Consider the following 17,611-nt stretch of genomic DNA (forward strand, 5'->3'; position numbering starts at 1 on the left):
CAATATACTTGGATATCACAAAACCTTCTATATCCCTGTTTTAAAGACATGAGGCAGAACTGTCTCAGCAGAACGGAGAGTGAAATGTCTTGTGGAAAGTCATACAGCAGTTTTATGTCAAAGGAGGAGTAAGAAAATCCAGGCCATTGCTTTGGCTGCTCTCTTGCTCCTTTTTTGCAGACATCCCTCATGGCAGTGAGGGATCTCTCTGTACAGAAGCTCACCGAAACGTCAGCATGGCTCTTTTGGGAATATACAGTATTGTCTCCTGTGCCCAACCCCAAATGTCTGAGTCATCTGAGACGGGGAATTAGTGTGTGCTCATGCTATTTAAGATGTTCATAATTCACACAGATAGGAGAGGATTCAAGTTGTGAAACATGTCTTAACCATCTGAACTTTAAGGGCTTCTATAATATAGTCCTTGTAAACTGAGATTTTGATTTAATATGATTCCTTGTGCTTTTTAGAAGAAACCTTAAGAAAAATATTACATTTCATCACGTGTACCTACCTAGTAATATGTGATTTCTAGAATATATGCAGTCCAGGACATACGTTGCTTCTGTGGCACTTAGTCTGCATCTCCCTGGGAGCCTTTGTATACGAGCAGGTGCAAACAGACTCCAGCTTGTCCTGCTGGAGCAGGGCCAGGAGCTTCAGCCCAGGGGTCACATAGCTTTGCTAGTGCAATGTGTAGACCAGAGCAGACCCGTAGATCTTCCTGAGGGCCTGCACTGAGAACAGACGTGGTGGCTGGGGCTGATGCTGTTCTGATGTAGTTACCAGCCATCTGGGCTTGACTTTAGCCAGTTTGTGGAGTGGGAAATTTCAGTGCATGCTTAGCAGGAGTCAATTAGATTTGCTTTGTATTTTGTAAGGTTGGAGAAATTTGGATTCCTGTGGAAGTGTCCATAGAAATATCCAAAATTTCTACCTGTACTACCTTGTTATGGACTTTGCTCTGGCTCTGAAACTTTGTATGTTCTTAAGAAATTTCTGTTCAGTTCATACGCACCTGAAGATACTTTCGTTAAGTGTTCGGCATAGCTTAGTGTGTATGAGATGTATTTTTGTCTGTTGTAACTGAAACAAATTAAATGTGATTTTTGATGGGCCTGCCAGATCACCTCTGTGATTTTGAGGCCATTACTTCAGTGCTGCTTAGGGCTGCTGCCAGCCCCATTACCGAATGCCAGTCATCTTCAGTGAAGACAGTTGCAAAGCCACTTTTTTTTTTCACATGCTGATGACATGGGTCTGTCTGGGGAAAAAACAGCACCATTTATTATCAGAAACTCTCTGTTTAATTATAAAAGTCATTTAGTTCATTCATCTCTTTTGTGACTAGAATATATGCCATGAAAAGTAATTGCTTTAATTAATAATAGATTACGGTCTTTAATGTTCCAAAGAATATCTATATGACATATATTTCTAGATGAAATTCAGATATATTTTTAATGTACATTTGTTGTTATTTCAGTTAGGACTTTTTTTCTCACTAAAAATTCCTGACAGTCTGTACAACCTGGTAAAGTAATCACGATGCTGTGAGGCTGATTCTTCCTTAACGCCTGCCACTTCTGGTCTCCTGAAAAAGCCTGTGAAAATAAAGGCTGTGAAATTCATGCTTCAGAATCACACAGTAAGTTTTCTTACTATTTTAAAATCCATTATGTGTAGTAAATTTTGTAGCACACAACTCATATGTTTGTGTTTTGACAGAGTGAACACTTCCCTTTCTTGAGTGTCAGTGACCTCAGGTGATGGACAGTGTTCTTCACTGCTCTCACTCATCTTCTCATGTTAGACTTAGGTAAGGTCCTTCTCTTGTGTCCCTGAGAGACCTTGCTGTCTTGTGTAGTACTATCAATTTTAAGGTTACTAAACAGATCAAACAGCAGCTTAATCGTACAGTGACTATGTTGGTATTTCAATCACTGCCTATCAATTTTTGAAATTTATGGCATTAAGCAATAACATTGTAGTTGTTTGCTGACTTCTCTGGAAGAAATAAGCAAGATGAGTTTATTTTTTTCTTTGCACAGAAGCACTTTTGGTATTAACTGTGTGAGGATTTACAACATTAAGTGCCTGAGTTAAGTAGTTTGCATTTCCAGGTGGCATATTGATTATGCCAGACTCTTCCAGCTTCTAGTAGAAGGGCTTTTTATTTCACTTCTTTGTAAAAGTTCCCAATATACAAAGACCCTCCAAGTTTTAATAAATATTGCTATGAGTTTTCTAGTTCAACCGTCGATACTTACACGTGTACTTGGGACTACCTTTTGAGTAGTCCTTTGGAAATCAGAGCTATTAGACACATGTGAAACCCAGTCCATGCTCTGATAGCTAGGTGGGATAAAGGACTTGGTCACTCTGAATCCAGGCACTGCCCTTGACCACCGGAGTAGATTACAGGACTCTGTCTTCATGATTAGCTCTCTGTTGTCTAAATGTGGAAGGCTGGTCTTGTCAAAATGAACACTGACACAAATTGTAGGCTAAAGAAGCTGATGGTGAAGAACACAGAATGTCTCAAATGGCCTCTGTTCTCATCAGAGGCCCCGTTCGGAGTTGTGGGCTTCTGTCTGCCTTACAGACTGCTGTCGTGAAGATGGAGCATAGTTACAGGATGGGGGGTAATGGCTTTGAACTGACAGAGGTTATATTTTTATTAGATATTAGGAAGAAATTCTTCACTGTGAGAGTAGTGGGACACTGGAACAGATTGGCCAGAGACATTATGGGTATGCCCTCCCTGGAACTGTTCAAGGCCAGGTTGGATGGGGATTTGAGCAACCTGGTCTAGTGGGAGGTGTCCCTACCCATGGCAAAGGGGTTGGACTAGTTGATCTTGAAGGTCCCTTCCAACCCAAACCATTCTGTTCTTCTGTGATGATTCTGTGGATGTTCATAGGTGTTCCAAGGGGGGCCACTGATGAGGGCCTTCAAAAATACGTTCTTTTGTGTACTGATTTCCAGCCCTTATGAACGGACTTAACTTGGCAGCGTGTTTTCAGAGGAGAGCAACACAGTTATAAGCCAGGTGTATTTGTTAGTTCCCTAGGTGGGTACCTGTATGTCTACTGGTGAAAAGTGCTAAAAACAGTTAACTTTGAGGCAAGACCAAACTACATTTATCAGCGTTTTCTTCAAGAATGGCAACTGTGAGCTGGACCTGTGTTTAATTGCAGTTAAACTGCTTTCAGTACTAGCTCACTGTTGGATAACATAAGCAGTAGGTGCATTTTTGTCATATAAAGTGGGAAAGAAATAGTTTGACCGAAAAATTGACAAAATTAAGATGGAATTTCTGGATGAGGGTTAAGTTATTGTTGGATGTATAAATGTTTTCTGAGATTAGCTGAATGCAGTAAATTCCAAATATTTACATTTTAAGCAATGTGCTGCTGGAGTGACCAGCAAATTTATCTGGAGAAGGAAAGAACATTAATATAGGTATTTACTTCAAAATGCACTTTGTTTTCTGTTTAATTGCTTTAACCTGATCTGTATATAATTAGACTTTGAATTCCTTATGTGCTTCAGGTTGTGTTTTTAATAATATTTTTGTATTTAGAGTTGCATCACTTTGGCCAAGATTCTTAGTCCAAGATTTCGAAAGTAAACTGAATATTCTTTCATGTGAAGTATGTAGTAATCAAAACTAATACAAAAACACAAGTAATATTTAAATAAAAGTTTTTACTAAGATAAATACATTTTAATAAACATTTTTTCTACACTACCAAAAGGAGTAGATCTAAGCTGTAGAAAATACCTTCAGGAGGTATTCAGCATGATCTGTCAGTGTCCTGTACTTACAGGTACATCCAGTCACACTCGTGCCAAACCTCTCTGAGTGAATCAGGTTTAAACCACCATTGCTGTAAGCCACAAGCAAATCCATTGTAACTTATGAGTAGGCATCTCTTTTCTTTGAAAAGAACATAATTACAATGTGTATGCACAGTTAGAATTGTAAAAAATGAATGTTTTACCATGACAGTTCTGTTTAGGATATTTCTTCCATTCCATTTGACTACTGTACTGATGAATAGGACATGGATGTGGCTTTGCACAGAAATGTTGAAAGAAATGTATTGGTAGTAATTTGTGTTGCTTTTCTAAAGCTTAAAAAATATTTTATTAATAGGGCACCACTGTATAGGAACCTAATTGTATATTCCCTCTTCACTGCCTATAATGAATTTTAAAACAGAAGTAGCACATAAGATTTCTCCTTATTGCTTTTCCATGACTGACTGGTTTGTCATTAAAATGTTGGTCCTAACTGACGTCAGACATTCTGGTAGTTCTTCAGTCTTCTCAGCTTTTTAAAAAAGTTTGCTTGACATTCTACTTTCAGGAAGGGGTTCATCTTGAATTTGGATGTGTTTGGTGTCTGTGGAGACTGTCTTGATATGCAGTGCCCTGGATGAGATGGAGTATTACTTTTGCTGTCTTGTGATAATTCAGGTTTCTCCTGAGAACCCTCTAAATTGCAATTGAGCCCAAATTCTGCATGGAGCAGTATCCCAATGACTCTGTTAGCCTGTATGCTAGTGTGGGACAATATCAGTATGGGACTCTTTGTAAATGAATGTTCTTTTGTTGTTTTTTTTTTCTCAATGAGAAAAATCTGATAAATGATTAAAAGGAGAATAGCATCAGGCTATGCAACATGTGTACAAATAGCTTAACTCCTGGGAGGGTGAGAGGAAGCTGATGGCTAGATCAAGCAAAGAGATTGGGAGCACAGAAACAAAAAAAATGGATTAATAGTCTGGAATTACTGTGAGTAACTGGAAGAGGACACAAGGGTCCAGGAATTAGAAATAAAAAGACTGACTCCAGATGAAAGCAGCAGGAGAGGATGGCAGAGGAGGCAGGCAAACATGGACAGGATGGGATTTTCCCAAAGTCCACTAGATCCTATTACTGCCAGCAAGTAGTTCTGAAATCTAGTATAAAGTATCTCACCCTTTGGCTCTGCTGCACATTCAGGATGGAAGTCACAGATTTGGTCAGTTACTTGGCTAGTTTAAGGAAGTTCTTGAACATAGATTGCCATTTGAAGGCTCTGTAGCTATGGCTGACCAGGGAAGCAGCATGAAATTATTGAAAGTATTTCCTTTGCTTTTAAAAAAACAAACAAACAAATAAAACAAAAAAAAAAAAAACACCTCAGGAAAACTGGGCACAAATGCCCTGTATTGAAGGGAGGCAGTTCAGGTCACAGAGCCAGGCATTCAGAACTGAGGAAGTGCTGTCGCAGGGATTGCCTCTGCGGTGTTCCTCTCTTCTCCATGCAAATATTTACGTTGTGATGAGGCAGTTTTAATTGCAGGATCACAGTAAGTTCTCTGAGGATATGTGCCTCTTTCAGTTCAGATGTGTCATCCTAGTTTAATGAGAAACTACCGAGTATCTTGATTTCTTTTTTTTTCCTCCTTTCTGTTTTGTCATCTGGATTTATATGTTAGTCAACACTTTGCTTTCTCTTGTGATGTTTTTCTTCCTGGACTTTTTTCTTCTTGGCCTTTTCTGTCTTTGTTATTGTTGTACTGGTGTATGTGATGTGTTCTTTGAGGTGACCCTAAAGATAAGGGGCTGGAATTAGACCCATTTTACAGGTGGGCATATGAAGAGTAGAAATTCAACTGTAAAGCTTATGCTAACTTTGCACAACCAGTTTGACACACACAAGACTCCTCTTAACTTCAGCTGCAACTTAGCTTGCCAGACTTTGCCAATGAAGAGAGAAGGGAGAGAAGCCCTATAGCAAAGAACTCTTTAAAGAACATAAATTAAATTCCTACTCTGAATTACTCTCGAGGGGAATCTTCATGCAAGAGGCAAGCTACCCTCATTAAGGGTTTGAAGATAAGTAGCTTGAGTACCATCCTCATGCAAATTGCCATTTCTAAAAAGTTGTTTGTAGTTGCTTGTTCAGGGTCATGACAAAGCAAAAATAATCCAGTTTCCAGGCTTTCAGAGACAATCACTTTTTTTCCCCTACCCACAACATCTTGTTTCCTTTTACTCTGAGTTCACAATTTAGTCTAAATTTCACCTTTTGAAACAAATGAGGTAATAGAGACACACAAATAATGCAAACACAGTCCAAATCTATTTCCACAGCTTTTTTGTTCTGTGTACTAAGTAGACCAGAGGTAGAAAAAAAATAGCATAGGGTAATAAAAGATTGTGATTTAAACATCATACTGCAAGTAAATGTGAAGGGTAATTTCTTGTTATAGTTTTAACATTTTCTCACTGTTGGATTTTTGTATGTGGATATTATTCTAGAATACTGAACAAATGCTATCAGATTAACAGAGAAAATAGAAATATGAAAAGAAGAAAGATGTGAAATGCAGAGACATGCCACTCTCAGATACAAGTTGTTTGCAAGCAACAATTTGTCTTCTTTGTTTAAAGCTCAGGAAAAACATGTCAAACCTCAGGTTTTTGTTCCTGTAGGTCATATGAAAGCTCCCATGGTGTCAGTGAGATTTTTCTATAAAAGACTAAGAGACTGACCCTTCTGAACAGCAGTGTGAATACGATGCAATGCTTTTACTGTGTTTTTTTGGTTTCTTTTCCTGCAGGTGAAAATGAGGATGAGTTTGAGAATTTCATGCTTCCCCTCGCCATTTCCTTTGAAAGCGTGACTCAGATACTCAACAGTAGTTCTGAAGAAGAAGCAGCAAAGGTAGGTGTATTTCAGTGACTGGGAAAGAAATTATTGATGGGAAAAACTCCTAGTGGGGCAAGCCTTTAACAAGCAGCCTGTCATCTCTTCTGTCTGTCTTGGCACATATATACCTGTATTCTTATATCTCTATTTATATCTGTATGCATTTATACAGTCAGGAATGTAGACAGTAGAGATACAAAGGCAACAAATTACTATCCTAAACAAACTTTGTAGAAAGATTTTGTAAAGGCCTTGGGATTTTTTAGTGCTTTGCAGATCAAGTGACCCCATTTATAAATAAAAGGACAAATTTGTTTTCAGTGATAGCTTATCAGTTTCATGTGTAGTATTTCCCTTTGCTGTGCACGTATCCTGTTTGTGTATATTAACATATTTATTTGGGGGTATGAGGAGACATGTTGTAACACACTTGATAAAACACTGCAGCTTTAAAGTATTTTTTCAAACAAGAATTTATTATATAAATCAAGACTTTATTAAATGGCTGGGCATATATGTATAAATAGGAACTGGTCTTGAAGCATTGCACCCTTAAACTGAACAAAGTGATTAGGATAACTGATAGCTAAATAAGGTTTTTATGTGCCTGTGGGAGCCATATTAGGATTGATTTGACAAGTCAGTTCAGCTGTGGCAACAGTCATAATATCTAACACAACATTATGTTTTATTAGTAAAATCCTTAAGTGTAGCAAGCTGTTTGTGTCAGAACAACAGTATATTTTAGGGAAGAAAAAGACTTGCTAGACAGAAGCTTGCATCATCAGGAATGATAGTAAATTAGAGAACTATTGCATTAAAGAGATCCCCTTCTGCTGTCACTGGATAAATAGTTAACAATGCACACTGGAGTGCTCGCTTCAGCTATGCGGGGTCATTTTGAAGAAATCTTAACAACAGTTTTTAATTTCAGATTTTAAAATACGATGGAAACTTAAATACTATATCATCTTATTTATTCACTTCCTTTCATAAGAAAATAAACAGACTAGAAATATTTAGGAAATAATTTGTCTGCAGTACATCTCTGACATGAGCAGGAGATGCATAGTTCCCAATAATCGCTTGAATTAAGCTAATATTTTTTTTTAAATAGTACTTAAGATGATTTCAACAATTACTTAATTCTAGTTGTTGCTTTATGTATTTAATTTTAACCATTTTTCATTTGTTAAATAGAGGCAGTTCATCTATCTTGGATTCATCTCATATTTTGAAGTTATAAATCCTAAAAATTAGAGCACAGAGGTAATTTGATAGAATTACCCTTTCTGTAGGAAAGTCCTGTATTTTCTTCATGTGAGGATTCAGTTTATTAAAATAATTTTACCGTTGTCCCGTCTGGTTCACTTGAAAGTATCTTAGTAGAGAAATTTCAATGGAGTGCCAGTGATATATTCCTAAACTAGCAAGTTCTTAACGACCCTGGAAAGTGACTGCTTGATTACACTTTAACGGTATTTGCAAATAAAATCACAAGTAATTAAGGGGAAATCTCCAGGCTTTTGAGCAAGTTTGATGCATGATAACTGCCTGATTCAGCTTCATCTAGAGTAATGCTGTGTAGACAAGAGCTACTGAGATCAATAGCAACATAATGATAGTGGCAGAATTAAGTGAGTAACCTGAGAACTGTGTCTTCAAAATGCATGCAGCTGCCACCAGCCAGGGCCACACAGTGCACTCCGTGCTTCCGTCCTAAATGTTCATCAAAAGACGCCCTGCAGGAAAATGGAGTTAGATGCTCTTTATTGCTGATCGTGTCTCTTGCCACATTTATCAGGGAAATTGGATTAGCAGTTGGCAGCTGCAGGTAGACAAGGTTCTGCAGTGATTAAATATGCAGCTTGGCTGCATTTGTTGTGACAGACCTTTAGTAAATTCTACTGTAAGCACCATCTGTCTAATTTGTATAAAGAAAACTTGGTGCTTTAAGCTATTGATAAAGAACTAAATCTGTTGCTTTATCATAAACCAAACTTTTGCTCTAAATTCTCTTAAACATAATTTATTAGGTTAAAGTTATTTTTTCTATCATGATGAATAAATAATACATGCAAAAGTGCTTTCAGGTACTTCATTTTGCAAGTACTGAAAACAAAAACAATTCAGTTCTTCAACAAAATGCTTAGTATTCTGATCCACAGGGAGATGACACTGTTAAAATATCACTATGAAAATGGTCCAGGACTGCCAAATTCATTTAATTTGTGGTTTTCACTAGGATTTTCTAACTGGCTAGGGTTTTTTTAGGGTTTTAATATATCTGAAATACGCCATTGAAAAACAGTCGCAACAAGGGAGCTCTTTCTTTTTAAAATACATTTGTAATCATTACATCTGCATACAAAGCATATGTTTAGCTTTCTTTTCCAGAGAGATCAAATATAATTGAAGATGACTTAACTAATTATGCGCTTTGCTTTCATTTTTACTACTTTTTTTTTTTTTTTGGCTACTTCCTTCTTCACGTTTTTATATTAATGGGAAAAATGTCCTGTATTAAAACAGTGGCTAGTTTTCTTCTCTAAATTTCAAGGCATCTCTTGACAATCTGGTTAAGTAATATATTGACTGGGTACCTGCAATCTCAGTAGTACTTTGTTTATACTTGTGACATTATCAGATTTGCTAGAAACGCATAAAAAAACCCAAGGATCTGAGGAAAAAGCAGTTAAATATCAACAAGCTATCTTTAGCTGGTTTGTAGAAACTCCATGCTGTTAAATTATTTAAAATCCTTGATTTTCAGCTTGCACACATTAAAAGTTTTCACACTAAGTGCCAAATGTTGCAAACAGCACTTTAACAGAATGATTTTGCTTTGATCCCTGTAGCAGTTCCTGAATAATTTATCACAGGTTATTGCCTTAATTCTGGAGAGGGATAGAGCAATAAAGGCAGATGAAAACACTCCAGTTGAAACACCTTGGGGCCTGCTCATTCCTCTGACACGGCTCTTTTGTTGGAACTATTTAGAGGTTATTAAGACGTGTCTCCAGAATTAAGAGTATGCTGTAAGGATGAAGACAGCCATCTTAATTCTAAAGACAAAGCGCAATGACCCTTCACCTTTTTTTTTCTTTTGTTGTTATTATATAGTAGAATTATGAGGGTAATATTATAGCTGCACCCAGTAGTGCCACTATAGTTAAGGGTCTGTCAGACTTTCCATTACAAGCCCCGTTTTGGGGGTGGGTGGTGTGAGTAGTGTTGTCTGTTTTAAATTGCGTTAGTCAGACACTTGGCACGTGTTGGCAAGTCATGGAGGCTTTTTCCATGAATATTTAAATCTTCAGTTCCTTTCCTTTGAAATAGCCATTGAAAAATCTTCTTCAGGACTTTGACAAAAAAATTACTTGAATTTATTTTTTAAACGGCTTTGCTTTAATTAATCCTAAGTAAACTTATCACTGACATTCAGGGAAGAGTGTCTCCAAACAGAAATTTTAACCAAATTATTTCAGTAGCAAGAAAAGTAATGTATAAACCCACGTACTATCACTGACAAGCTCCTCTTGCCATGTTTCTTGTATTTACTGGTCTTCACTTTTCATCTTACTCCTTTTGCACTTACTGGTGTTGTTATGAGCTGTAACTTTGCGCAGAAATGGCTGGTGCTCGGTTGTGAATGAAGCAGTAGCTTCGCGTATTCCTCAAATTACTCTGTTATTTTTGCAAGGTACTTTGGATCCCACAGGATGATAGACAAAAAGTAGATGTATAAGTGTATAATGCTATTTATCATTAATAAATTTTATTCACCTAAGTGCTATTTGAAGAGTTGTAATGGACCAAAACTAGACTGTCTTGGGATCTTAGGGTTGGGGGTGGGGGCAGGTGTGGAGGCTTGTTTTAAAATGTGACTTAAGCAAGCATGGAATCTAGGGTGACTTTTGCTCCTATTAGAGTGTAAAGGTATTTTTACCAGTGACTTAAAATGGATTAAGATTTATCTCAGGGTTCTGCAGGCTGTTATATAGGCTGTTCAGATGTTACCAACTGTGGACAGCGTTATTTTATAAAGTTGAATTCTCATGGATAATACCTAAATCACCAAGTTTGCTGGGATTTTACAGGACAAGAGTAGTATGGCACCTTGTAGACTGAAGTCACTTATTAAGAATAGTGCGGTTAACGGTGTGGAGGTTTTAACAACAAAACCTGAATTTCAAGAACAGAAAACCAAGAATCATAGTTTAATGTAGTAGTTGTTCTCCTTTCTTTAGAATTGAAGGTCAAACGGTGTCTGAAATAGCCTGGTGTCTGCGTAGGTTCCCAGAAACGTGCGATTGTACTTTAAAGAAAGTTGCACGTCTGCTTTTATTAATAATGTTTAAAGTCTCACAACCAAACTTTTTTTAAACACGTTTGCAAAAGAGTGTTTTCTTAACAACCAGTTGTTTCTATAAAGACAGAATAAGCCTGTTAGAGGAATGTGGGTTTGGCTGGTTGTCATGTTCTAATCCACGTTCTGGAGACCACAGTAGGATGGTGAGCTCTTTCTCTCTGAGCGCATCCTCACACAAAGGCAAGTGTGCGTCTTGCCAGGGGCTGTAGCTTCTCTTCTTCCCTGCTCCAGCCTTTCCTTTGTGCAGTCTTGCTTGTCTCCTTTTTTGTGGCTAGAGTGGGCAAAGGGACCAAAATTAGTTGCGAAGATTTCCACTTCCTTTTATATATTGTTGCACCTCTGTATCCCTTCAGAAGGAGTACGAAACATCACTGCTGAGTCTTTTTAATTCTTTATGTTTTGGCCCCTGTGTCTGCTGAACAGTTATTTTCCGTGTGACAAAACAGCACACAAAGTATGAAAATACAGATTAATATAAAGTAACAATTTTATATTGCATCTTCTCAGTATTGAACACTTCCTCTCTAGTGATTTCAAAGTCCCATTAAACTTAATGAGAGTTGAGACCTCTGAGCATCTTGCAAGTTCAGGCCATTTCAATGCACAACAGAAAGGAAATGCAAATATTAAAATACTCCTAGCAACCTCACCAGCATTCTGCAGAGAACTCAGTTTATCCTTGGATAAATCTGTGTATGTGCTGTCCAAGTCAGTTGACCTAATGGCTCTGTATATGAAAAGTAGGAATTAGCCCTTGTGTAAGATTACGTTTAGCAGTTTAACAAGGCATCAGCCATTGTTTGCTCTTTATGTGAGCAGTTAAACTTAATATGTCAATCTTATCTTTTGTATTTCTCAACACTATAAATATTAGTGTTAGCACCAAGTGGTACATTATTGAAAACTCTGGTTTTAAAGAAAGAACCCCTTAATGTGTTGGTTTTGTTTTTTTTTTTTATCATGCTTCTATGATTATTTTTGTTACCAGACTCTGCAGTACTGTGATACTTTTATTAGGAAAAAAAAAAAAAAACCACAAACCCCACCTGCACACAGATAAAATTTATTAAAACTATTTAATTATCAAAAAAGAATATTTGTCTAAGTAGATTGAAAAGTTTGTTTATATTATTAAAATATTTTTCATTCACTGCTGTTTCTTATTGGTGTCTATTAATTATGCTGAAAACATCCCTTTAGTGGGGCTAATTATCTATGCATAAAATGTTGCTTGCTTTTGAGCTGGAAAGATTCTGAAGCCACACTTCATTAAAAGGGAAAAAAATTGTGTCTCAGAACTAACTTTAATAGAGGTAGAGATTTGCATGGTCTTTGTAAACAAAAAAGTTGCATTTTGCAGAAACCTAACTTGGAAAACTACTTAAAAAAAAAAAACAAAACAGTACAATGAGATTCTCAGTGCAACCTTAATTGCTGCTTGTTATGAGTATCCGTTAGTCTTACACCTCACTCAAAATATTAGAAACTTAAATTAACATTTTATTGTTTTTATTACTACTTTAAATATATTAATGCAGGAAGCACTTTTAAACTTTAACATACAGTATTCATATATTATGTTTTAATTTGCATTATACATTAGGATAGCATAGCAAATAATCAAAAGCATTTCCTAAGCATTTTGCTAGTGTTATCACCATAAAACTTTTTGAAATCCTGTTTGTTAAAAGAACCTTTGTGGGTTTTTTTTAAAAAAAAAAAATAAAAAAAAATAAAAAATTTGAGCGAGACATTTAAACTAATGAATCAAAATCAGATATGTGGTCATTATTGGCTGATTATTACTCCATCTGCTCGGTGCTAACGTGAAAATCAATTACTGTGTCTCTTTCCCACTGACAGCGTATGTTGATCGGGCTGGCAAGGGATCTTCGAGGGATTGCCCTTGCACTGAACACAAAGACCAGCTACACCATGCTGTTTGACTGGATGTATCCTTATTACACGATGACAATACCAGCTCTGTGCACAGAGGGAGACCAGGCCCCTTGCATTAGTTTAATAGTATGGCACAGTGGGAAGAGGAAACAAAGCTAAATGAACTAATGTGTAATCAGCTAAAATTACAGCACAATGGCAACCATGCAGTTAACTGGGAAGGACCACAGAGAGGTCACTTTTTTGTTGTGTCACACTACTAATCTAGAAAACATATCCAAGTGGTTTTCTTCCCGTCAGAAACCCCTCATCCCTTCATTGGGGAAAAAAAAAAAAAAAAAAAGCTGTCTTTTACACCAAGCACAATGTACTTACATTGGGTTTAACATCAAAAGTGGTTAAAAAATAGCGTACAAGTGCTATCTGGGGAGATTTCTCTCTCTGGTATGAATCATGTCTTTAATTTAGTCAGTTACTTTCTATTTATGTCAGCTCTATTAATATCACAACACCTGCAGTCTCTTGATCCAGAAGCAAATGGACATCTGAAAACAACATCAAAATCTTTAGATCGTAGTTTTCTTCAGTAAGTAATGATAATGGAACTCTATTTGGTTTAAGTGTTGTATGCATTTTTATGCCGACAAATACAATAATACTCATGGGTATTTTCTTAATATTATAGAGAAATGTTTTGTATTTTTACAAATAGAGTAGCTGTAATTCTCTGTTCAGGCACACAGTCATATTCGTAACAAACTGCTGAAATACATTGGTGAAGTAGCTGTGAAAATATTTATTTCATAATTTGGATCACTGTGGAAGTTAAGTATGTATCTTATGGACAGAAAAAGATAACATTTGAGTAGAATTACATGCTTTACTAGAAATCAAGCTTTTAAAAATATTTTTAAGTAAATACTAATAATTTTCCTGGTTAAGAGAGAGGAATGAATGCATCGTTACCAAATTGCAGCTAGGAAATCAGCCTTTAAGAACTGAAGGGCTGTACAGCAGAACTAGGTATGATCTGATTGACATCCTTGTGAGCTGGGTGCTGGGATCCTGGTGACCACGCAGGTAAGCCCTGTTTAAGACCTTCACAAGCCTGCAGTGATTCCTTGTGCAGGGTCAGCTTGCAAAAAGTCCAAAACGTAAAGCTGTGTAATCATCATTTCTCTTAAAATCAGTGGAAAGCATCAGTTCTATTCAGTTAAATTCAGTTTTAAAGGACTAGTGGGAAAAAAAAAATCAGCAAAACCAACAAACAAAAAAAGCACCATGACCACCAAAAACAAAAACCAAACTACTGAAGCCAGACTGTGAATTAGCATCTCATTTTCTAATGGGCACCACTGGGTACATTTAACTTCATTAGTATTGTTTGTGCTTGTGTTGCCCTAAAATTTAATAATAAAATCAGGAAGATGCGTGAAAGAAGATCAGTGCTGCTTCCATTTCAGATTCTTTTTAGTTTGTTTTTGCTGGTACAGCACGAATATCCTGCTCTTTTCCTGTGCAGAACTGCAGATCTGTGTTTGTAGGAGGAGGGATAAGAGACTTACCTCCTCTCCATTTGAAAGAAATGGATTCATCCACGGAGGTGGATTTTTGTACAGGGATCCAGAATATGTAATCCTCAGTACCCTTTCCTGATTTCTTTTTTAAAATTCATTTACTCCTTTCAATTTCTGAATTAAGTTTATTTCCAACAAATAAAAACAGCCTCCAAGTTTGGGATTTCATTATGCTATTTTAACAATAAAAATAGATTGAAATGTAGCTTTGTGTAGGATTCGGAGCTCAGGCCTTCTCAGTTTCTTTTCCTTTGCACAGGTTCAGAATTTTTTTTTCTTCCTCATCTTTGTCTATAAAGGGTAAGTGCCTGCTTCCTTCCAGTGGATTTCACCTCATTTGGCTGAGTCCAGCTTCATCTAGGTATTGATCCAAAGCATTATAGCAGAATAAGCTGCTATTACTGCAACTCTTATTTACTGTATATGAGACAAAGGTAAATGGGAGGAAAAGGGAGAGTTAGGTGCCAGTTTTATCATATAAAGTTTAAATGACTTTTGATTAACATATTTCTTTTGTAGTTTCAAATATATCATCAGAAAATTGTTGTAATAGGAAAGGAAAGCTGGTTTTGAAGCAGATCTTAGTCTATTTGAGGCCGTAGTATTTCAGTATTGAAAATGGCAAATACAGAATATTAGCCAAAATAAATCTGATTTACTTGCATTTGTTCAATAAATAAAAAATACAAAAGGGCAAGGGATAAAAGGTTACGCTTTTAATATACCATAAGATGATGTTTATTCTGTACTGACAACTCTCCGAAAGAGTTACTTGTAAATTCCTGATAGGATACTCTATGGATAAACTTTTCTAGTGATTGCAGGAAATATTTTGGGTCTAAGCCCTGTCCATATCAAAACAAATTACATTCAATAAATCTCTCACCTGAGAGATTCTTCTCTTTTTTCTGATCTCAATGTTTAGGATTTAAGTTTTGTCCAGTAGATGGCAAAAATGAGCAGAAAGAATTTCTTTGAAGTCCTCTTGGTTCTGGGAGGGGTTGGGGGAAAGGCACGGGGGACACTGTTGTATCTTGTATTTTACCATGATGATTGAGTTATTAGACTCCTGGTTTAGAGGTGAGTCGTCAGGTACGCTGAAGCTGCGCGAGATTGCCAAATAAGGCTGGTTTGTAGCAGGCTTGCTTATACTAATCGAGTTTCTCTAGCAAATCGGGCTCCTTGGAAAAAGGCCAAAGGCTTTTCATAATTGTATTGACAAGAAAATGAATATGATAAATGGTGTTCATTCAGCTGAGACAAGATTTATAGTTTTCCTCTGGCAAGGGGTGAAGAAAAAATACTTATAATAATAGTAGAATTGGTTTTAAAGTTGTATTAGGTGATCTCTCAAAAGACTTCATTAAAATATTTCCAAATATTTTAAGCAGCTTCAGGTGTTAACTATAGCATCTTCCCAAAGTATCTAGTAATGAAAGATGAAGAAAAACATCACACAAACAAACAAATAAACCAAAACAAAACAATGGCAAAAAAAAGCGCCAAAACCCTGGATATGAAAGTCATTTATTCTTCCTGAAATATTGATATGTCAAGCTGTCAATGACAATTACAGTACCACAGCTTTGGAAAGTTTATTTACCTTTTGTATTCATAACATGTGAACTGTGTAATTTGCAGGTCAGTCCTGAACATGCTGGTGTGGCCTGAAAAATCCCGTACACTAGTTTGAGTAGAATCCCAACCTGTTTTTCTTACCAGTGACAATTCTCCTTACGTATTTCGTTCTGCTGTTTGCTTCAAGACTGTCTGGATAGCATGTTGAACGATTAATCTCTTTTCTTCCTTACTAACACCAGACTGTGGTCTATGGTCTTGGTGTTGCAGTCAGATATGTCCATGGAGTTTGACTTGTGAGTTCAGGGCAGAACTCTTTGTTACTTTCATTTGGTGGTTTCTACACTTAGGTGGTAACCCATCAGCAATTTTTCCTGGGTTCCTCCCAGTTGATTCTTGGTATGTTTGATGACATCTGTTGTCTCTAAAAGAAAAAGGTTGCAGTAAGAAAACAGGTTGCAACAATTAAATTACTAGGTTGAGTTGCAGTCGGCTAGATAGTGCACAACACGTATGCATGAGTGCATGAAATTGCCTGTATAAAAATACCTGTGTGTATTGTTTCATAAACACTGAGTTTAAAGAAGAGTGATCTGCCATTTAGGTGTTGTATGTAGCAGCCGTTTAAAAGTTCCAGCTGACCTAGATAGTCAGATATCTGATCCTGTGCTGCTTCAGATGTACACCACTAGAACAAGCAAAACAATCTTGCCACCAAACTACCATTGTTGCATATTTATCCAAATTCATACCATATTTCTTAATATCTTAATAAAATAAAATTACATACAGTGATAAGATGGCTTGCTCCAAATGATTGTATTTTTGAAGAACTGAGGTTTTAGTTTCTGTGTTTTAAGGATTCAGAATTGGCTACAAACTTGGAAGAGCCAAACGAACGGCTTTAGAGATTGATTTTTCCCTAGTCACAAGAAAAGATGGGAACGTGTTCTCATGAAACAAGGCTACCTGATCACTAATGTGTTTGTAATAGCTGTTATTGCCAGTGCATTGATTCAAACCTCACTACCAATTTTTGCAGTTTTAATTCCTTTGAGCTTGAACTGACTGGTCAGGGTAGTTCATGACTTAGCCAGATTCCTTGAACCTTGTTGTTAGAATATTATTTGTAAGTGGTTTTAAAACCAATTTATTTAACTTTATTTGGTTTATAAAAGAAGTAATAAATTGCCAAAGCTTTTCTGTTGACCCTGTGTTTTATAAAATTTGGCTGTAGTTTCCAGTCTTTCCTTATGATTAATATGAGCTCAGTGCTTAAGCTTCTAAACTAAGAGAGCTAATCATATTGGATGTATCGGCAGCCATTGATTCTGCTGACTTACATTTTGGTTGTAGGACTTGCCCATTGGGTTACTCTCTTCACCATGAAGTCTGAAAAGGCAATTGTTTTCTACCCCAGGAAATTCCACAGTGGGGCTTTGCACCACTGCACCGTCTCCCTTTTGTGTGCATGGG

At 36.7% G+C, this 17,611-nt stretch overlaps 1 protein-coding gene across 1 annotated transcript in view; it reads left to right on the forward strand.

Moving 5' to 3' along the window:
- Positions 1 to 17,611, forward strand: part of LOC103780556 (ran-binding protein 17-like) — a gene marked incomplete at both ends in the record, with an annotated part of 43,670 nt that overhangs the window by 3,778 nt on the left and 22,281 nt on the right. The window contains 4 exon segments of the mRNA XM_008948245.1: positions 1,604 to 1,648; positions 1,729 to 1,819; positions 6,621 to 6,724; positions 12,945 to 13,033. Coding sequence (XP_008946493.1) covers positions 1,604 to 1,648; positions 1,729 to 1,819; positions 6,621 to 6,724; positions 12,945 to 13,033 — 329 coding nt within the window.

This window comes from Merops nubicus, unplaced genomic scaffold (assembly GCF_000691845.1).
Source record: "Merops nubicus isolate BGI_N331 unplaced genomic scaffold, ASM69184v1 scaffold23099, whole genome shotgun sequence".
Lineage (NCBI taxonomy): Eukaryota > Metazoa > Chordata > Aves > Coraciiformes > Meropidae > Merops > Merops nubicus.